Source organism: Salmo salar, chromosome ssa12 (genome assembly GCF_905237065.1).
Source record: "Salmo salar chromosome ssa12, Ssal_v3.1, whole genome shotgun sequence".
In the NCBI taxonomy this organism is placed as follows: domain Eukaryota; kingdom Metazoa; phylum Chordata; class Actinopteri; order Salmoniformes; family Salmonidae; genus Salmo; species Salmo salar.
This window is the reverse complement of record NC_059453.1, coordinates 35,601,061-35,623,133: the sequence shown is the minus strand read 5'-3', so window position 1 is coordinate 35,623,133 and position 22,073 is coordinate 35,601,061. Positions and strand designations below refer to the sequence as shown.

Sequence of the window (22,073 nt, the reverse complement as noted above, 5' to 3'; positions counted from 1 at the left end):
TTGAAAAACTACAAACCTCAGATTTCCACACTTCCTGGTTGGGTTTTTTCTCAGGTTTTTGCCTGCCGTATGAGTTCTGTTATACTCACAGACATCATTCAAACAGTTTTAGAAACTTCAGAGTGTTTTCTATCCAAATCTACTAATAATATGCATATCTTCGCTTCTGGGACTGAGTAGCAGGCAGTTTACTCTGGGCACCTTCTTCATCCGGACGTCAAAATACTGCCCCTACCCCGATGAAGTTAAAGGGAGTGCTCCTAATCTCAGCTTGTTACCTGTATAAAAGACACCTGTCCTCCTTCCCTCAGCCAGGGCATTGAAAATGGGTTGTGGATGGGTATCCTGTCCCCTTAGCAGAAAAACACCCCTAAAGCATAATGTTTCCACCTCCATGTTTGACGGTGGGGTAGAAAATCTGTGGAGGGAGCTGAAGGTTCGAGTTGCCAAACGTCAGCCTCGAAACCTTAATGACTTGGAGAAGATCTGCAAAGAGGAGTGGGACAAAATCCCTCCTGAGATGTGTGAAAACCTGGTGGCCAACTACAAGAAACGTCTGACCTCTGATTGCCAACAAGGGTTTTGCCACCAAGTACTAAGTCATGTTTTGCAGAGGGGTCAAATACTTATTTCCCTCATTAAAATGCAAATCATTTTATAACATTTTTGACATGCGTTTTTCTGGATTTTTTTGTTGTTGTTATTCTGTCTCTCACTGTTCAAATAAACCTACCATTAAAATTATAGACTGATAATTTCTTTGTCAGTGGGCAAACGTACAAAATCAGCAGGGGATCAAATACTTTTTTCCCTCACTGTATGTGTTCGGGTAAAATAAAATGTTTTGTTTTATTCTATAAACTACTGACAGCATTTCTCCCAAATTCCAAATAAAAATATTGTCATTTAGAGCATTTTATTTGCAGAAAATGACAACTGGTCAAAATAACTAAAAAGATGCAGTGTTGTCAAACCTCAAATAATGCAAAGAAAATAAGTTAATATTCATTTTTAAACAACATAATACTAATGTTTTAACTTAGGAAGAGTTCAGAAATCAATATTTGGTGGAATAACCCTGATTTTCAATCACAGCTTTCACGTGTCTTGGCATGCTCTCACCAATCTTTTACTTTGATGTTGGGTGACTTTATGCCACTGGCATTAAACACAGCATGTGTGTCCATGTATGCGGCACCTTCTGCTCTTCATTGTAATCAGAGGGCTGATATAAATACTATGCATGCCAGTCTTTCTTGGCTAAGAGTTGAGGAAAGACTGACTGCATCACTTCTTCTTTTTTATAAGGAACATTTAATGTGTTGAAAATCCCAAATTGTTTGCCTAGTCAACTTACACACAGCTCTGACACACACACTTATCCCACCAGACATGCCACCAGGGGTCTTTTTACAGTCCCCAAATCCAGAACAAATTCAAGAAAGCGTACAGTATTATATAGAGCCCTTTATTGCATGGAACTTCCTTGATGTTCTGTATTATGTCATTCTGTATTATGTTTCATGTTTTGTGTGGACCCTAGGAAGAGTAGCTGCTGCTTTTGCAACAGCTAATGGGGATCCTAATAAAATACCAAATACAGTAAATGTTAAATCAGTAATTTATTGATTCCGATAGGCTCTGTAATTTTGAACTTCATGAAACCAGTGCTGAGTAGGTGTTGCTTTTTCAAGTTGTTTACAGGTTTGAGGGCTCCAGCACGAGGCCTTCTGCTCTTCGGTCCTCCTGGCAACGGAAAGACGATGCTGGTGAGTGTGGTGCAGTACCATTTGGTATTGGCAAGAGACCCAATGAGAAATGATTAGTACAGTCGTGGCCAAATGTTTTGAGAATTACACAAATGTAAATTTTCACAAAGTCTGCTGCCTCAGGTTGTATGATGGCAATTTGCATATACTCCAGAATGTTATGAAGAGTGATCAGATGAATTGAAATTCATCGAAAAGTCCCTCTTTGCCATGCAAATAAACTGAATCCCAAAATAACATTTCCACTGCATTTCAGCCCTGCCACAAAAGGACAAGCTGACATCATGTCAGTGATTCTCTTGTTAACACAGGTGTGAGTGTTGACGAGGACAAGGCTGGAGATCACTCTGTCATGCTTATTGAGTTCGAATAACAGACTGGAAGCTTCAAAAGGAGGGTGGTGCTTGGAATCATTGTTCTTCCTCTGTAAATCATGGTTAACTGCAAGGAAACACGTGCCGTCATCATTGCTTTGCACAAAAAGGGCTTCACAAGCAAGGATATTGCTGCCAGTAAGATTGCACCTAAATTTACCATTTATTGGATCATCAAGAACTTCAAGGAGAGCGGTTCAATTGTTGTGACGAAGGCTTCAGGGCGCCCAAGAAAGGCCAGCAAGCGCCAGGAGAGTCTCCTAAAGTTGATTCAGAGCTTGCTTAGGAATGGCAGCAGGCAGGTGTGAGTGCATCTGCACGCAAGCAGAGGCGAATACTTTTGGAGGATGGCCTGGTGTCAAGAAGGGCAGGAAAAACATCAGGGACAGACTGATATTCTGCAAAAGGTACAGGGATTGGACTGCTGAGGTCTGGGGTAAAGTCATTTTCTCTGATGAATCCCCTTTCCGATTGTTTGGGGCATCCGGAAAAAAGCTTGTCCAGAGAAGACAAGGTGAGCGCTACCATCAGTCCTGTGTCATGCCAACAGTAAAGCATCCTGAGACCATTCATGTGTGGGGTTGCTTCTCAGCCAAGGGAGTGGGCTCACTCACAATTTTGCCTAAGAACACAGCCATGAATAAAGAATGGTACCAACACATCCTCTGAGAGCAACTTCTCCCAGCCATCCAGGTACAGTTTGGTGACGAACAATGCCTTTTCCAGCATGATGGAGCACCTTGCCATAAGGAAAAAGTGATAACTAAGTGGCTCGGGGAACAAAACATTGATATTTTGGGTCCATGGACAGGAAACTCCCCAGACCTTAATCCCATTTAGAACTTGTGGTCAATCTTCAAGAGGCGGGTGGACAAACAAAAACCCACAAAGTCTGACAAACTCCAAGCATTGATTATGCAAGAATGGGCTGCCATCAGTCAGGATGTGGCCCAGAAGTTAATTGACAGCATGCCAGGTCGAATTGCAGAGGTCTTGAAAAAGAAGGGTCAACACTGCAAATATTGACTCTTTGCATCAACTTCATGTAATTGTCAATAAAAGCCTTTGACACTTATGAAATGCTTGTAATTATACTTCAGTATTCCATAGTAACATCTGACAAAAATATCTAAAGACATTGAAGCAGTAAACTTTGTGGAAATTAATATTTGTGTCATTCTCAAAACTTTTGGCCACGACTGTAGAGTGGGTCTTGGTTGGCGTCACAAAGACTACAAGTGATCATGAAATAGCTTAACCATTGTCATAGAAAACACACAAAACAATACATTTGTAAAATCTTTATAATACACGACTAATATAATACTTATAATATAGACAGAGTCATTTCACTGGATTAGCTGGTTTTGAAATCCTCTAACTGCAAGGTGCTTTGTCAAAGAGTAGAGTTGGTTTAGGCCTAAATGTGTAAATACATTTATTGTTAAAAAAATGTACACGGTGAGTACTTTGACAGAGGAGTACTATGACCGATAGGCAAAATCCCAGGGAATTGATTTTTTGTGTGTTTTTCTTTCATACAAAATTGCATTATCCATCATGAATGTAGTTTAGCATCTCCCAAAATGTGTCTGACCTGCATTAAAACAAAGGGTGTTTCTATAGAGCAGGAATATGGATATGCTGTTATGAAATGTTAAAAAAGTGAACAGTAGAAAATAAATGATAGAGCATTTATTTGAAATGTTTTAAAAATAAGTATAATGTTCTGCATTTTACATTTTAGCTAAAAAAATGTTTTACTGATAGGCTAAAGCAGTGGCCATGGAGTCCAACGCCACATTCTTCAACATAAGTGCAGCCAGCTTGACCTCGAAATATGTGAGTACATTATTAGCGTAAAGATCGCCTTTACACTTTAATTTGTTACATTTTACATTTCTTTGCATGTTAGTTATTTAGCTAATGCTCTTATCCAATGCAACTTAGTCAATGCATTCAACCAAGTTTTTAGTAGAAAAAAATAAACATATCAGTTATTTCAAGTAGACCCTTGTAGAAAAAGAGTAAACTCACTATTCAGAGTTCACTCGCTATTCTTTTGGTCTTTCCCTGTAGGTGGGGGAGGGAGAGAAGCTGGTGCGAGCTCTGTTTGCCGTCGCCAGAGAACTGCAACCCTCGATCATCTTCATAGGTATCTTTTGACTTTGTTAGATAGAAGAATACATAACTGCAATGAACTGGTCAAGAAAGCACGTAATGATTATGATGTTTCATTACCTGCAATCTAATAATAAGCACAGATATTGGCAAGACTTTGCTATTTAATAACTGATGGAAACGGACTATGCATAGAATACTAGGATAATGGGACCCTTCCATTCAGATTGTGACTACTGTTACTTACCCCACACAGATGAGATCGACAGTCTACTCTGTGAAAGGAGAGAGGGAGAGCATGATGCCAGCAGACGACTGAAGACCGAGTTCTTGATTGAATTTGATGGGGTAAGGAGTTCTCCCGTGTGTGTGTTTCTGCGCATGCACGCGTCCATGTTCCAGTGTTAATTTTGTCACCTGTTTTTAATTTTGTTTATGAGCGTGTGTGCCATGTTTGTCCCTGGAGGATTTCTGTCTGTTATGGCCACATCCTGCATCTGGCCATGTCTGATAAGGAGCTAGTAACAAGCATTTCGCTGCACTCGCTATAACATCTGCTAAACTGTGTACGCGCCCAATGAACTTCAATTTTTTTGTCTTGTCCATATCCTGCATCAAGATTTGGCCTCTTCCACATTAAATTTGTCCAAGAGATGCAGTGCCTTCGGAACGTATTCAGACCCCTTGACTTTTTACACATTTTGTTATGTTTCAGCCTTAATCCATTTTAGAATAAATGAAATAAATTCCTCAGCAATCTACACACAATACCTTATTTACAGAGGTATTCGGACCCTTTGCTATGAGACTCGAAATTGAGCTTAGGTGCATCCTGTTTTCATTGATCATCCTTGAGATGTTTCTAGAACTTGATAAAGGGAAAGGGGAAAACCTACTCAGAGTCCACCTGTGGTGAATTCTATTGATTGGATATGATTTGGAAAGGCACAGAACTGTCCATATAAGGTCCCACAGTTGTTAGTGCATGTCAGAGAAAAAAGCAAGCCATGAGGTCAAAGGAATTGTCCGTAAATGCTCCGAGACAGGATTGTGTTGAGGCACAGATCTGGGGAAGGGTACCAAAACATTTCTGCGGCATTGAAGGTCCCCACAAACACAGTGGCCTCCATCATTCTTAAATGGAAGAAGTTTGGAACCACCAATACTCTTCCTAGAGCTGGCCCTCTGGCAAAACTGAGAAATTGGGGGAGAAGGGCCTTGGTCAGAGAGGTCACTCTGACAGAGGTCTAGAGTTCCTCTGTGGAGATGGGAGAAACTTTCAAGAGGACAGCCATGTCCAGCAGCACTCCACCAATCAGGCCTTTATGGTAGTGTGGCCAGACAGAAGCCACTCCTCCATAAAAGGCATATGACAGCCCTCTAGGAGTTAGCCAAAAGGCACCTAAAGACTCTGAGACCATAAGAAACAAGATGCTTTGGTCTAATAAAACCAATATTAAACTCTTTGGTCTGAATGTCTGGAGGAAACATGGCACCATCCATACGGTGAAGCATGGGGGTGGCAGCATCAGGCTGTGGGGATGTTTTTCAGTGGCAGGGACCGGGAGACTAGTCAGGATCGAGGCAAAGATGAACGGAGCAAAGTACAGAGAGATCCTTGATGAAAACCTGCTCCAGAGCACTCACGACCTGGGGCGAAGATTCACCTTCAAACAGGACAATGACCCTAGGCACACAGCCAAGACAATGCAGGAGTGCTTCAACAAAGTACTGAGTAAATGGTCTGAATACTTGATAGTGATATTTAATTTTTTTTGTTGTTGTCATTATGGGGTATTGGGGACAAAACTATTTACATTTACATTTTAGTCATTTAGCAGACGCTCTTATCCAGAGCGACTTACAGTAGTGAATGCATACATTTCATTCATTTCATTTCATCCTTTTTTTTTCTCCATTCTGTTTAATCCATTTTAGAATAAGGCTGTAACATAACAAAATGTGGATAAAGTCAAGGGGTCTGAATACTTTCTGTAGGCAACTGTTGTGTTGCTGCCAATAATATTTATTTGGGTGTGTGTTTAGGTGCAATCTGGTGGGGATGAACGGGTGTTGGTGATGGGAGCCACCAACAGGCCTCAGGAGCTGGACGAGGCTGTTCTTAGGTACTGTAGGCCAGTGTGGCTGGGGATGTCCAGTTTGGTTTTAGTAAGCCAGGGTTGTATTCAGTAGGACACAGGCTATTGCAATGGAAAACATGCACATTGTTTAGGTAGTACCTCCCTACCTGTTTCATAAGTTTTTGTATGCCTAATGAACACAACCCAGGTTTACTTTTGAATGAGGTCCCTCTGCCACAAGGTAGCACTGTTAAAGGGCAACTTCGCCACATTTAACATTTGGTTTGTTATTATGAAGTATTTAGTTATGTCATACACACAGTTTTAGTATACTTTTATGATTTCATGGCTATTGACTGTTTAGTGATGAGCAAAACTGGAAATTGCTTCTCTGTGATGTTTTCTAGTAGGATCCCTCAGATGACTAATAAAATAAATGATGAACCGTTATTTTCAGCAATCTATATAACATGTCTGTAGTTTCCTGATCTTATTGGAACTCCCTGCTATATGTTGCTCTGGTTGTATTCGTCTAATGGTGCCCCCTTTTGTAGGCCATTGGACCAATACATTTTTTGTATTTTTATATAGTATATATTTTGGGGAACTCAGTCGTGATCTCAACTTACTGTCATAATAAATGTTGTTCTAACAGGCCTGCATATTGTTTGGACATTTGTTTAAGACAGTTGCTATGATGAAACTTGACTTATTGTTGGAATCACTATTTCGGATGTAGAAGTTGGGCTAGCTAGCATGCTAGCTAACCATCAGATACAGTAACTTATGGTTAGCATCTACATTTTAATAATTTTTGAGTGTAATGCAGTTGATTGGTGACAGTGACATTAACCTATATTCAGAATGATATTCATGCAAGCCAAAAGGAATGTGAAATGCACTTAACTTATGACATAAGCTTCGTCTGGGATTGCTAGCCAGCTAAGCTAACAGCAGACTGGGAAGAGCATTGCATCATGGGAGGTGAAATGCACCTTGGGAATTGTTTACTTTTCTTCATACCTTTTCTTTTCATATTTTTTTTGCAAATATTTTCTTACTTTTGAAAAAAATCTGCATTGTTGGTTTAGGGCTTGTAAGCAAGCATTTCACTGTTAGGTCTACACCTGTTGATTTCGGTACATTTGACAAATAAAATGTGATTTGAGTATACTGTAGACGAGAGCAATGCAGAAGCTTAAAAAATGACAAACTAGGAATCGTGCAGTATGACTAACAAAAGCTATAAAACAACATTGTGTATGAAATTGTACAGTAGTTCATATACACTGAGTGTACAAAACATCCTTTGGTCTAAGTTACACACCCTTTTGCCCTCAGAACAGCCTGAATTCATCGGGGCATGGACTCTACAAGGTGTCGAAAGCGTTCCACATGGATGCTGGCCCATGTTGACTCCAAGCTTCCCATTGTTGTTATTTCAAGTTGACTTAATGTCCTTTGGATGGTGGACCATTCTTAATACACACAGGAAACTGTTGAGCGTGAAAAACTCAGCAGCGTTGCAGTTCTTGACACAGTCAAACCGGTGCGCCTGGCACTTACTACCATACTTCATTCAAAGGCACTTACATATTTTGTCTTCCCCATTCACCCTCTGAATGGCACACATACACAATCCATGTCTCAATTGTCTCAAGGCTTAAAAATCTTCTTTAATCTGTCTCCTCCCCTTCATCTAAACTGATTTAAGTGGATTTAACAAGTGACATCAATAAAGGATCAAAGCTTTCACCTGGGCAGTCTATGTCATGGAAAGAGCAGATACTCAGTGTATCCTAGCAGCATAATAACTGGTTTTAAAGTGGTGGAATTGTCCTTCAAGTCTTCAAGGCTTACCCAATGGTAACACATTCTCAAACTGTTTCTATTCACAGGCGATTTGCAAAACGGGTGTACGTGGCTTTACCAACAGAAGAGGTATGCTAAGAAACCTATTAATTCCATTTACAATTGTAGCCACACAGTAAACAAATCACATTCCCCATGCAATTTCCCTGCAAAAATGTATACAATTGTGTGTTGTGTATAGACACGGCTAAAACTGGTCAAGAACCTTTTAGGGAAGCACGGGAATCCTCTCACACAGAAAGAACTGTCCCAGCTTGCCAGGTAAACTGACTTTGAAATCTACCTAGTATGTTATGTACTTTTAGATATCCTTTACCATGGCTTGAATGAACTTTGTACAATAGGTAGTTGATAGAGCTATAGATATAGCAATGGATCATGATATCCATGTATCTTTATAATATAGAATGTTTTGTTCTCTGTAATCCTTTCAAAATGATGGATAAATAAAGAGATACCAATAGATATATTGATATATAAAGAAGAATAGAGACCTAATGGTATATTTTAAATGTTTGCTATCTCTTTATGCTTTCAGAATCACATACAGATAAAGAGAGAGATATACAGTCACGTCTAAAATTATTGGCAACCTTGATAAAGATGAGCAAAACTATATTCTTGTATATAATTGCTCAGAGAAAGAGATTTTGTTTAACAAGTAATCTAAAAATGATTGGCGTCAATTATTGGCACCCCTGTTTTCAGTACTCTGGCACCCTCTCCTTGCAAGGATAATGGTACTGAGCCTTTTTCTCAAATGTTTTATGAGATTGGAGAACACATACAGAATCTTTCCAGATCCTTGATATCCTTTGGTCTGCGCTTATGCACTGCCCCCTTCAATTCAAACCACAGGTTTTCAATGGGGTTCTCACTTCGGAGACTGAGATGGCCATTGCAAAATAGATTTTTCTGGTCAATTAACCATTTCATTGTGGATTCTGATGTGTGCTTAAGGTTATTGCTTGGGGTTATTGTCTTGGTGGAATAACCACTTACGGCAAAGTTTCAGCCTCCTGGCATAGGCAATCAGATTTTTGCCTAAAATGTCCTGGTAGTTGCTACAGTTCATGATGCCGTTGAGGACCCCAGGACCAGTGGAAGTAAAACAGGCCCATAACATCCAAGATCCACCACCATATTTTACAGTAGGTATTATTGATGGGGGGTTGATAGTTACTTATCGTGATATTCTTTTTGACTATCGCAACATGTTTGTGCTAGTTGGCTGTAACTGCACCAAAAGTCCAGTATTTTTCCTTCATAGCTTGTTCTCCATCTTCTTTTTAAATAGGGAGCCAATTTGTTTTCATCACTTTTATTTCCATGACTGATCAAAACTTGTTTTCTCATGGCTCTCTCATGTCACTCTGCAGCAGACATGTTGTGAGCAATATGTTTGGACCATGGAATCGCAATAAAGTCACAGTATTGAATCGCAATACATGTAGAATAGTGACAATCGCAATACATATTGTCAACACCTAATTATCATGATAATATCGTATCGTTAGGTCCATGACAATTCCCAGCCCTAGTAGGTATGAGGTTATTTTATTCATATGCATCCTTCTTCAACGCCAAGCTGTATTTTCATGTCATCTGACCATAGCAACTGTTCCAATCCCAGTGCCAATGCCCTTTAGCAAACTCCAGGAGTTTACATTAGTTGGTTGCTCTCAATAAAGGCTATTCTTTCTGGCAACCCTTCCAAAGAGCTTATTGGCATGGCGGTAGCGTCTAATTGTAGATTTGGAGACTTGGTGACCCCAAGATGGGACCAAGTTCTGTAATTTTCCAACTTTGGCCCTTGAATATTCTTTGCCTCCCAAACTATCTTCCTTACTGTGTGTGGGGACAAGATACACTTTTGTCCAATACCAGGCAAGTTTACTGCTGTTCCAGTGGTTTGAAACTTCTTAATTGTTACCCTAATAGTTATATTTTTTTCTATTTTTTTGTACCCATTGCCTGATTTTATGATGTTCAACAACCATTTGTTGCTTTTTTTGTTTGCGAATTTTCCCATGGTGATGGATGACAAAGGGATTTTACATGTGTGTTACCTCATTGTTATACCCCAGTGAAACAGGAAGCCAGAATATAGTTCCTTAAAATTAGATTAACTTAAAAAAGTAGAATGTAAATGCAGATTAGAATTAATAGTTAGGGTTGCCAATCATTTTGATACCTGTCTTAAATAAAATGTGTATATATTACTTGTTAAACAAAATCTATTTATCTAAGCAATTGTATTAGTATAAAATAATATAAATAAATAACAACTGAAGCCTACAATATAGCTCAGTATTTGTATTATTTATTTTAGTCGGTTTTTGCTCATCTTTATCAATGGTGACAATAATTTTGGAACTGTCTGTATAGAGATCTAAGAGATCTAGATAAAGATATTGTGGTATAATGGAAATACTTGGTGTATGTGTAATCCTTGCAGATTGACAGAAGGCTACTCTGGCAGTGACCTGACCTCGCTGGCCAAAGATGCGTCCCTCGGTCCCATCAGAGGTAAGCAGCACAATTCATTCAAACCTTTGAATCGATACAGCAATTGGTCTCTTTAAAAACGTGTCTAATTGTTTCCTAATGCAATCTCTTTCAATTCTCAGAGTTGCATCCAGAACAAGTCAGGAACATGGCCGCAAACGAGGTACGTTTACACTATTCACTGTATACATCACACTAAGGCTGAATAAAAAAACAAACACTTCGACCAATCAACCACTTGTATCCAAACTGCCACTTGTCAATATTCCAAAATTCAAAACCCATTTGCGAGCATTGTCTCCTTCTGCGACCTGTTTTGTAGCATAATACGCTATGAAACACGGGCAGACAGACGCACACTTGGAAAAACAAAACGGCATCTCTACTCCAGCACAAAAAAGCAACTTGCCAGTTGACTTAGCCTGCCTGCTCATAGTGCCCGCTAGCTAGTTCTAACAGCTAGCTTCACTGACAAACACAGGGATGGAACCTAACATGCTAGTGATGTTGGGCACTGATAAACAGAGTGTAGCTTGTCCTTTAATTACAGCTTGCTGTAGAACGGCATGTTTCTCTAAAGTGTCGGGTCAGCTGACCGCAGCAGACTATACTGCACTGACTAGTTTTCATGCTCTTTTTAAAACTTAAAAAATACTACTCCTTCAAGCACAAAATTAAAACTAAATTATCATTTTAGATTCATTCTGACTATTTTGAGGGCAAAGTAGTAGTGGCCATGTTGTTGCTAGGTAACGGGTTAAGATTCATGGATAGAAGTTGCTGCCAAGGGCGCCGAGTCGGCACAGTATGCCCAGTTGGTAAAGAAGCTGCCAACGGGTTCAGTGGAGCCCTCGTAGACTCGACAACTCGCAATTGAGATTGACACGTGAACGCGCATGTTGAGTGATAGTGTTCAGTTTGAGATTCAGTGGCTAGTTGTTGACTGTACCCTTCGGCAGCCTGTCTACCATTCGGCAGCCTGTCTACAGAGTGGTCATCTTGTGCCAACTTGGTGCCCTTGGCAGCAAGTCTTACTTATGAATCTTGGTGTGTTATTTATTAGAGTATATTTGGGATTGGGCGATATTTGGGAAAACCTATTCCATGATATGCTTCTCCAAATATCTGATATTATCTCACCTGTAATTCCATACTGTGCTATTTTTGTGCTTATTTATCATAGTCACATTCTCATTAAAAGAATGCCATACAAGTTTTACAAACTTTTATTGAAAAGTGACGTAAAAACACTAAATAACCTTAATACAGCAGCTAGAGACATCACCTTAACCTTTTGATACTGTAATGAAACAGCAGGGAGCAGGTCTCGAACCCTCGACCTTCTAGCCCGAAGTCCAGCGCGCTATCAACTGTGCCACAAAAGTATGCTCGAGCGGCAGAGTCGATATCCGCGCTTATAAACCCAGGGTCGTTACACTACTTCCTCCTTCAAAGAGCGCGTCCTCACGCTAGCTTGTGACTCAACATGTTATAAGGAACACGCTCACCGGCCAAGCACATGCACTGTCGTGGATGCAAGGTCCGATCCCACTTCTGACACCAATGTAATGAAACAGCAGGGAGCAGGTCTCGAACCCTCGACCTTCTAACCCGAAGTCAAGCGCGCTATCGACTGTGCCGCAAAAGCATGCTCGAGCGGCAGAGTCGATATCCGCGCTTATAAACCCGGGGTCGTTACAATACAATCATTTTTGAATTAGTCGCAGACACCAGGGTTTGAGTTAATAATTAACTCTTTAACTTAACTCTTTGTTAAGGTCTCTGGTAAACCAGACACGACCAGAGCAGACTGAGCATTTGATAGATTTCCCTCAAGTCGTTAGATGCAGGGACTAGGGTGGGAATTGCCCCTTCGCTAAGCCCGCCCCAGAATTTTGTGCAACCAATCACAGTGCTCCGTTGGGTAGCAACCGTCACTAACCAGAATCCAGTCCGACCAGCTCACATTTGAAATGCAAGGAAGCCGACGACTGCAGTGGCAAAAACAGAGTTTTCATCAACAAATATATGATTTAAATGGCTAAATAATTTATCAGTGCACCAGGGGTACTCACAATTGTGATTCCTGAAATGAGTGTTGGACTAGTTTTGGACTAGTTTTCGAATCTGAAATTATACTTTTGTTCCATTGTTTGCTAGCTGGTTCGCTAGCTGCACTTGCCACCATTGAAAACACTGCTAACAGTAGTTAGTTAGCTAGCTAGCCAGTTAATTATAACTTGTTTCCTCCAAATGTATGTTAGCTAGCTAAGTTAGCTATATTTTGAATATAACTCTCATCTGCTGTCGACATCAGGATACAACTGGAGAAAGCGTCCAAGATGGCCGACCATTGTGAAAACATAACTGCTCACATTCGCATATGCTGTTTCGCGGTTGCTGTCATCTGTTTTACAGAGCCAATAACACCTGCGCATTAGCACTCAGTGGTGGAAAAAGTACCCAGTTGTCATACTTGAGTAAAAGTAAAGATAACATAATAGAAAATTACTCAAGTGAAAGTCACCCAGTAAAATACTACTTGAATAAAACTTTTAAAGTATTTGGTTTTAAATAAACAGTACTTAAGTATCAAACATAAATGTAATTTCTAAAATATACTTAAGTATCAAAAGTGAAAGTGTAAATAATAAAAAATTCCTTATATTAAGCAAACCAGACGGCAGCCCCCCCCCCAAAAAAAACGTATAGCCAGGGGAACACTCAGACATCGTTTACAAACAAAGCATGTGTGTTTAGTGAGTCCACCAGATCAGAGGCAATAGAGATGACCAAGGATGTTCTCTTGACAAGTGCAGGAATTGTACCATTTTCTTGTCCTGGTAAGCATTTGAAAATGTAATACTTTTGAGTGTCAGGGAAAATATATGGAGTAAAAAGTACATTATTTTCTTTAGGAATGTAGTGAAGTAAAAGTTATAAATAGTTGAGTGCAAAATCATGAGTGGAAGTAGGGATAACGCGCATACAGCAAAGCGTTTCTGTTTTTATGATTAAGTTCATGTTTAAGTTTTTATTCAGCACTGTCAACATATTGTTCAAAACTTTTATAAGCTATCAAATGTGCTACAACCAGCACTGCAGCTGCAGTGAATGAGTGTAGCAAAGTGTTTTGATAAGCTTGCGCTGTTTTTAACGGCTTGTCAAAAAAAAAATTGGATCAAGTAATATTTCACTTTATCTGGACAGCGGATTAATAACATGAATTTGTGCATGATGCAGAAATAATGCAGTGTGGCTTGAGTTTCGCCGTCAGCTGGAAGACAGTGTCCCCTTTTCTCAGTGGAGGGAGGGAGAGCGGGGGGACTGTGAGTCGGGTGATAGGCAGCCTCACCGCTGCTCTCTGGTCTGATGAAACCAAGATTGAACTCTTTGGCCTGAATGACAAGCATTACGTGTGGAGGAAACCTGGCACCATCCCTACGGTGAAACATAGTGGTGGCAGCATCATGCTGTGGGTTATGTTTCTCAGCGGCAGGGACTGGGAGACTAGTCAGGATCGAGGCAAAGAGACGGAGAGATCCTTAACGAAAACCTGCTCCAGAGCGCTCAGGACCTCAGACTGGGGCGAAGTTTCACTTTCCAACAGGACTAAGCACACAGCCAAGACGATGCAGAAGTGGCTTCACAACAAGTCTCTGAATGTCCTTGAGCGGACCAGCCAGAGCCCAGACTTGAACCCGATCGAACATCTCTGGAGAGACCTGAAAATAGCTGTGCAGCACTGCTCCCCATCCAACCTGACAGAGCTTGATGTTTTTTACAGAAATATTTGGTGATCGACTACAAATGCCTTGGAGATCGCGGTTGGTGACCCACTGTGCTATAAAAACTATATTTGACTACCTCGAGTATTTGAAAAGTTTGTATTTTAAAATAAACTAAAATAAAATCGAACTATGTTCTGCTCAGGTCTGCATGGGTTATTAGTAGCATGAACAGTGTTGCCAACAATTTTTGTTTTTGTGAGAATTGCTGTTGGCTGCTTGATTTGTTGCTAGATGACATTTTGTTGTTGCCGCGTCGACGTCAAAGCACAAATTTGCCTTGCTGCGGCACAGTTATGGTCCTCAACTTAGCATTTACGCTTAGCATCTCCCGTTGCACACCCTCTCTCCTTGTGCTTCTCTGTCTGTGTGTGCGTTGTTGCTGTGAGTGGGAAAAGTCACAAGATGCTATCAAAACCATTGGTGGCAAAACCATAGTCATCCCTGTTAAAGATGCACTATGCAGAATCTACCGCTTCTTAGACTTGCTTTCAATGAGAATTACAGATCTATAACACGTTTCTATGTGAATTTGGTCAGTTCGCCCAAAAGTATGTATTGCAGCTTTAAATTACTATTCTAATTCCTAATTCTATGTGCAAACCTCCAAGGCAGCCTGAAAATAGCTGAATTTGTTGCTAGGCTTTTTTACCAATAAAAGTCACTGGAGAGGTCTCAAGACTCGCTAAATATAGCTATTGTATGTCTATGGTTACAATCCTCAGATTGAATTGCATTGAATTGATCCAAAGATTTAAGGCAGGGTCTAAATTTATAATACCTTTTTTTTAATGCTTGTGTTTTTTAGTTTGTTTTTATATAAGCACTTTATCAGTGTAAGGGCTGTCTGAGGAAGTGGACCAAAATGCAGCAGAGTTAGTGTTCATGATCAATATTTAATTAAGTAACGTGAACACTGTACAAACAAACAGAAAACCGACAGCCAACAGTCCTGTCAGGTGCAAACACAATAAACAAGAAACAATTACCCACAACCCCAAAGAAAAACACACACTACTATATAGGACTCCCAATCAAAGGCAACTCAACACACCTGCCTTCAATTGGGAGTCCAACCTCAATTAACTAAACATAGAAAAACAAAAACTCTACCACGTCCTGACCAAAACTAATACAATTACGTCCTCTGCTGGTCAGGACGTGACAGTACCCCCCCCCCTAAAGGTGCAGACCCCGGAATGCACCTTAAAAAAGCAAACACAAAAAATCCCAAATACCCCAACAAAACCAATAAACAATACCCCCTAAACAATAAGGGAGGGAAGGGAGGGTGGCTGCCGTCAACGACGGCACTGTGCTACACCCTCCCTCCCCAACCCACCTATCCTGGAGGTGGCTCAGGTGCGGGACGTGGACCTCTCTCCACCTTCGGCGTCGCCCACTTCGGTGGTGCCGATAGCTGCGCCGGGCAGACAGGCCACTCGGGCTGACCCTGGCAGACGGACCGCTCGGGCTGGGCCGGAGGACAGGCGGGCCACTCGAGCTGGGCCGGAGGACAGGCGGGCCGCTCGGGCTGGGCCGGAGGACAGGCGGGCCGCTCGGGCTGGGCCGGGGGACAGGCGGGCCACTCGGGCTGGGCCGGGGGACAGGCGGGCCACTCGGGCTGGGCCGGGGGACAGGCGGGCCACTCGAGCTGGGCCGGAGGACAGGCGGGCCACTCGGGCTGGGCCGGAGGACAGGCGGGCCACTCGGGCTGGGCCGGGGGACAGGCGGGCCACTCGGGCTGGGCCGGAGGACAGGCGGGCCACTCGGGCTGGGCCGGGGGACAGGCGGGCCACTCGGGCTGGGCCGGGGGACAGGCGGGCCACTCGGGCTGGGCCGGGGGACAGGCGGGCCACTCGGGCTGGGCCGGGGGACAGGCGGGCCACTCGGGCTGGGCCGGGGGACAGGCGGGCCACTCGGGCTGGGCCGGGGGACAGGCGGGCCACTCGGGCTGGGCCGGGGGACAGGCGGGCCACTCGGGCTGGGCCGGGGGACAGGCGGGCCACTCGGGCTGGGCCGGAGGACAGGCGGGGCACCCCGGCAGATCCGGGCAGTCGGGCCACTCCGGCAGATCCGGGCAGTCGGGCCACTCCGGCAGAGCCGGGCAGTCGGGCCGCTCCGGCGGCTCCGGGCAGTCGGGCCGCTCCGGCGGCTCCTGACTGGCGGGCGGCTCCGGCGGCTCCTGACTGGCGGGCGGCTCCGGCGACTCTTGACTGGCGGACGGCTCTGGCGACTCTTGACTGGCGGACGGCTCTGGCGACTCTTGACTGGCGGACGGCTCTGGCGACTCTTGACTGGCGGGCGGCTCTGGCGACTCCTGACTGGCGGGCGGCTCTGGCGATTCCTGACTGGCGGGCGACTCCTGACTGGCGGGCGGCTCTGGCGACTCCTGACTGGCGGGCGGCTCTGGCGACTCTTGACTGGCGGGCGGCTCTGGCGACTCTTGACTGGCGGGCGGCTCTGGCGACTCTTGACTGGCGGGCGGCTCTGGCGACTCTTGACTGGCGGGCGGCTCTGGCGACTCTTGACTGGCGGCGGCTCTGGCGACTCTTGACTGGCGGGCGGCTCTGGCGACTCTTGACTGGCGGGCGGCTCTGGCGACTCTTGACTGGCGGACGGCTCTGGCGACTCCTGACTGGCGAGGCTGGGCTGACGCACTAGACGCCTGATGCGTGGGGCTGGTACTGGACGTGCCAGCCTGGAGACACGCACCTCCATGCTAGTGCGTATAGCGGGAAACACCGGACCGTATAGGCGCACTGGCGGTCTTGAGCGCAGGGTTGGCATCACCCCTTCAGGCTCGATGCTCACTTCGCCCTGGCAAAGCGGGGCGCTGGTATTGTGCCTACCGGCCTGAAAATCCCAGGCCTCACCACAGCCCCAACCCCAAAGCACGGGACCTGTCCAGTCTGTTTCAGCCTAAACAGGGTACGGGGAGCTGGCCTGTGGCTCCATCCTCGCCCCGTCAAACAGCCCTTGTGCCCCCCCCAAAGAAATTTACTGGGGCTGCCTCTCGGGTTCCCTTACCCGCTGTGTTCACCAGTCCTCGCCAGCATTCCTCCGCTGCTTGGTCCTGTTGTGGTGTCGTAATTCTGTAAGGGCTGTCTGAGGAAGTGGACCAAAATGCAGCAGAGTTAGTGTTCATGATCAATATTTAATTAAGTAACGTGAACACTGTACAAACAAACTGAGAAAACCGACAGCCAACAGTCCTGTCAGGTGCAAACACACTAAACAAGAAACAATTACCCACAACCCCAAAGAAAAACACACACTACTATATAGGACTCCCAATCAAAGGCAACTCAACACACCTGCCTTCAATTGGGAGTCCAACCTCAATTAACTAAACATAGAAAAACAAAAACTCTGCCACGTCCTGACCAAAACTAATACAATTACGCCCTCTGCTGGTCAGGACGTGACAATCAGGGACATTGGCCTGGGTTTTAGACATTTTTCCTGGGCTGGTAGAAATGTTCTCATTCCACCTAAATTATAATACATTTATAATGTATTATAATGTACAAACTCTACTGTTTCTATAGCCAAATTTCCATTTTTTTTTTTTTGCAAAGGGCTTTAATTTTCCTCAAAAACACACTTATCTAGGGCCCTATAAAATGCGGAGAACGGGGACGGCATCACGGAATCCATACATTTTAAAACAGAATTCAACAATATTCAAAAATGTATTGAACTTGGTAGGAAATCAACTAAATCAATTGAAAATGTATTAATTTGTCCAAGATTATTATAAAACATGAACAAAATGCATCAGTGATTTGTATTTTCCTTCAACTTTCTGAGGCAACACGGGAATGCCCCGGTCTGTGTGTGCGCGTTTGTCTACTTTGTGTAGCCGTTAGCAATGATGCTAATGATGACATCAAAAACCTCAATTAAATATTAACTACAAGTAGCCTATGCCTACCTGGCAGCATGACATCATGATTTCATGATTATTGTGTCAATCCAGTGCCGATTTGTTTAGCAAACTGCAATAACATGTGCACTACAGAAACACTGCTTACCTCTTGCTGGTGCGCACTTGAATTAAAGTGTATTTACCAGGGTTGAGGAAAAATTCAAATTAAATTGAAAAAAAAAAAATTTGAATTCACTCATGAAGTTGAGAATTTATATTGAATTAAATTCAAATGTGAAACATCTTAATGTTATGGAATTGGAATTAGACTGTTTAGACTTTTTGAATTGGAATTTTAAACGTATCAAATCAAAGTTTACTGGTCGCATACACAGATTTTTACGATGTTATTGCAGGTGCAGCGAAATGCTTGTGTTTCTAGCTCCAACTGTAATTGTATTGCAGTAATACCTAGCAATACAAAACAATACACACATAATCCAAAAAGTTAAAACTAAGAAATGTCAAAACAAATCCAATTAACAACGCAAATAGCACTGTAACAGTAATCCAAATGGAATATATACATATCTACACCCCAACCATGTGAAGTAGTTTTGGTAAATAACAGCCAATGTTTACTTTTTTATTTGGGCTATGGGAGTCAATTGAAAAATATTCTAACAGTATCTCTGATTGTCTTTTCAACTCACCATCACATACTTTTAATATGGGGCTATGACAGTCATTTGCAAATTAGTCTGACATAAGATGCATTATCTCACCACCACTAATAAGATGGGTGTGTTTGATGCATGTTGCATCGGAGCTTCTCAAAGTTAGCGAGCATGGTCGACAGTGCGCACCTCATCTCTGTTGTCACATCCAACCTGGATCGATATTTGGTTTTAATGCAAACGAGAGCAATGAATCCAGCCATGAGGGTACCATGAGCTTTATGGTGCTTTCAATACAACTGCGAACTCAGGAAAAATACGAGGTCAAATCATGATGTCAGAATGTCGGCGCTCTAGGAAGAGGCCCGAGTTCCCGAGTTGGAATTCCGAGTTGGATGACTGTTCGAATCGATTTTCCCAGTTGGAGCTTGTTTTTTCTGAGTTCCCAGTTGTCTTGAACGAACTGAAGTCAGAGATTTACAAGTTGTTTTGAATGCTGCATTAATGCTCAGAGGGAGACCAAAACTCCTCCATTGTGGCCTGTGAATGCATTCGGTCACATGACAGCTCAATCAGCTGTTCGATTTCACTTACCGGCATGTCAGGATCACAGTCAAACGGATTGGGAAGTAGGTCCCAAAATGCTCTTCCAAGTGTTGGAGGTGAGCAGTCATCACTCATGTGGGACAGTTACTGATGCTGTTTTCTGTTAGAAACATGCACAGCCAAAGGAAGGGGGTGTGGTTCGCTTTTGAAAGACTCTCCAATGAGAATTCTTTCCTCTGAATCCACTAATTTGGTCACTCGTCTGTATACTGTTTTTGTATTTCCCCTGCCGGCTTACGTTCAGTTACACAAATATGTCAGTTACATAGGAGACACATTTTATTTTCATTACACAGAAAGTCAACCAAGCCTGTTTTTTTTTCTTCATACATTGTGAATGACGACAGTTCCTCTCTCAATGCAGAAAATCTTTCCAACTCTCCCCCCTCAATAACCACCAAGCCTCGATGTGAAATAGAACATTGTCATGCTCTGGTCCCACATCTCCACATAGTTTTTGCGAACAGGCGTGCGCGTAGTGGATGTGGTTTGATGTAGTTTACAATCGAAGTTACCTGCAGCAAAATCTCAGCTCTTGTGCTGCCAGTTGCTCTCGGTGTATAATACAATGCGCCAATACGGTAGAGGGAGACACATTCATAACTTGAGGGCAGAGGCCTGCGTGCCGTCCCACCATGTATTAAGCCCCATCTGTGCAAAAGCCCACCATTTGATCCCATGGAATCAGTTTGTTGTCAGTATAGCCACGCAGCACACTGAACATCCCCTGTACCGTTTCATGCTCGGGAATCATGAGACGGAACAATATGTCCTCGTGAAGAGCATTCCCCAACATGTATAGCTAACAAAAGTCAATGCATGGGCATCTCAGGCCTCACAGCTAACGTCCATTTGGAGAACATAAGCTGGAGAGTTTGATTCGTTCAGTTTCCTCTTGATTGCTAGCAATATCATTATTTCTTTTAACAGTGCTATCTGACAAAGGTATTGATCTGAGTTTCTGTGCCTCTGCCTCCCCACACATTGTTTTCACCATAGCAATTGCGGCCGATAATATCAAAGTCTCTGCAATAGTGTGTGATTTCATAGCGTCGTGGGCCTAGCCATTCACCGTGGAAATGGGGTTGCGACCCCTAGTTTGGGAACTGCTGTATTAGAGTGAGCTATGTCAAGAATCCAGTATGTAAATAAATATGCAGTGTGTATAAACAGTGTAACTAAAATCCAATGTGAATACACTATATAAATACACAGTACAAAACCCCATGGCAAAATGGATAGTATTTTAGGAAATTAGCTTCAGAACCTGAGTCCGGAATATAATCAATATATATGTATGTGAATGGTGTGTATGGACAGTATGTGAATATAAAATGTGTGTGTATAGCAGTAGTTACACTATATAGGATGAACCATGACTAAAATACAGTATATACAAATAAAGTGGGTAAAACACTATCAAATCAAATCAAGCTTTATTTATACAGCACATTTCAGACATGGAATGCAACGCAATGTGCTTCACAGGAAAAACGAATAAAGATACAATAAAAAGGCACATTTCTTCAGCCTCCTGAGGTTGAAGAGACACTGTTGTGCCTTCTTCACCACACTGTCTGTGTGAATGGAACATTTCAGATCGTCAGTGATGTGCACGCTGAGGAACTTGAAGCTTTTGACCCTCTCCACTGCGGCCCCGTCGATGTGGATGGGGGCGTGTTCTCTGCTGTCTCCTGTAGTCCACGATCAGCTCCTTCATTTTGTTGACGTTGAGGGAGAGGTTATTTTCCTGGCACCACTCCGCCAAGGCACTCACCTCCTCCCTGTAGGCTGTCTCGTCATTGTTGGTAATCAGACCTACCACTGTTATGTCATCAGCAAACTTGATGATTGAGTTGGAGACGTCCCTGGCCACGCAGTCATACTTGAACAGGGAATATAGGAGGGGCCTGAGCATGCACCCCTGTGGGGCCCCGTATTGAGGGTCAGCGTGGTGGGGGTGTTGTTGCCTACCTTGACCACTTGGGGTCGACCCGTGAGGAAGTCCAGGACCGAGTTGTACATGGAGGGGTTCAGACCCAGGGCCCTGAGCTTATTGATGGGCCTGCTGCACTGCTGCTTGGATTCCACCTGGCGATCTGTTCACCGTCTGCCCTGGCCTTTCTCCCCGTCTGGTACAGGTACCTCCACCACACTCCCCCCTCTCTCCCGAGCTTTGGCTCGCCTCCAGCACACAACGCACTGTTGGGGCGAGTGACTCTGAACTTACAATGGCTAGCCCCAAGTCATTCTAGATTTTATTTTTTTACTGTGCATTTTGCTATTTGCCTCATGACTCCTGCATGCTTTGTTGACTACAAACTTTCTTTACCCAACCGTGGGACAGATTGTTTGTTCCCACACTCGGGACTCTGACTCTCTATTGGTTACACAGACTTTTGGCCT

At 43.2% G+C, this 22,073-nt stretch overlaps 1 protein-coding gene and 1 long non-coding RNA gene across 3 annotated transcripts in view; one reads left to right on the top strand and one right to left on the bottom strand.

The window, feature by feature from the left end:
* Positions 1–22,073, top strand: part of LOC106564821 (spastin) — a 62,104-nt gene that overhangs the window by 23,834 nt on the left and 16,197 nt on the right. For both annotated transcript variants that reach the window (XM_014131251.2, XM_014131250.2), the window contains 9 exons: positions 1,695–1,769; positions 3,914–3,985; positions 4,223–4,298; positions 4,521–4,612; positions 6,311–6,390; positions 8,244–8,286; positions 8,399–8,478; positions 10,676–10,746; positions 10,848–10,888. In XM_014131251.2, coding sequence (XP_013986726.1) covers positions 1,695–1,769; positions 3,914–3,985; positions 4,223–4,298; positions 4,521–4,612; positions 6,311–6,390; positions 8,244–8,286; positions 8,399–8,478; positions 10,676–10,746; positions 10,848–10,888 — 630 coding nt within the window. The remainder of the gene's footprint in view (positions 1–1,694; positions 1,770–3,913; positions 3,986–4,222; positions 4,299–4,520; positions 4,613–6,310; positions 6,391–8,243; positions 8,287–8,398; positions 8,479–10,675; positions 10,747–10,847; positions 10,889–22,073) is intronic.
* On the bottom strand, positions 1,474–4,773 carry LOC106564823 (uncharacterized). The gene is made up of 3 exons (XR_001319553.2): positions 4,512–4,773; positions 4,181–4,309; positions 1,474–1,746 (listed from the first exon to the last, which is right to left on the bottom strand). It is a non-coding gene; the product is annotated as an uncharacterized lncRNA (long non-coding RNA).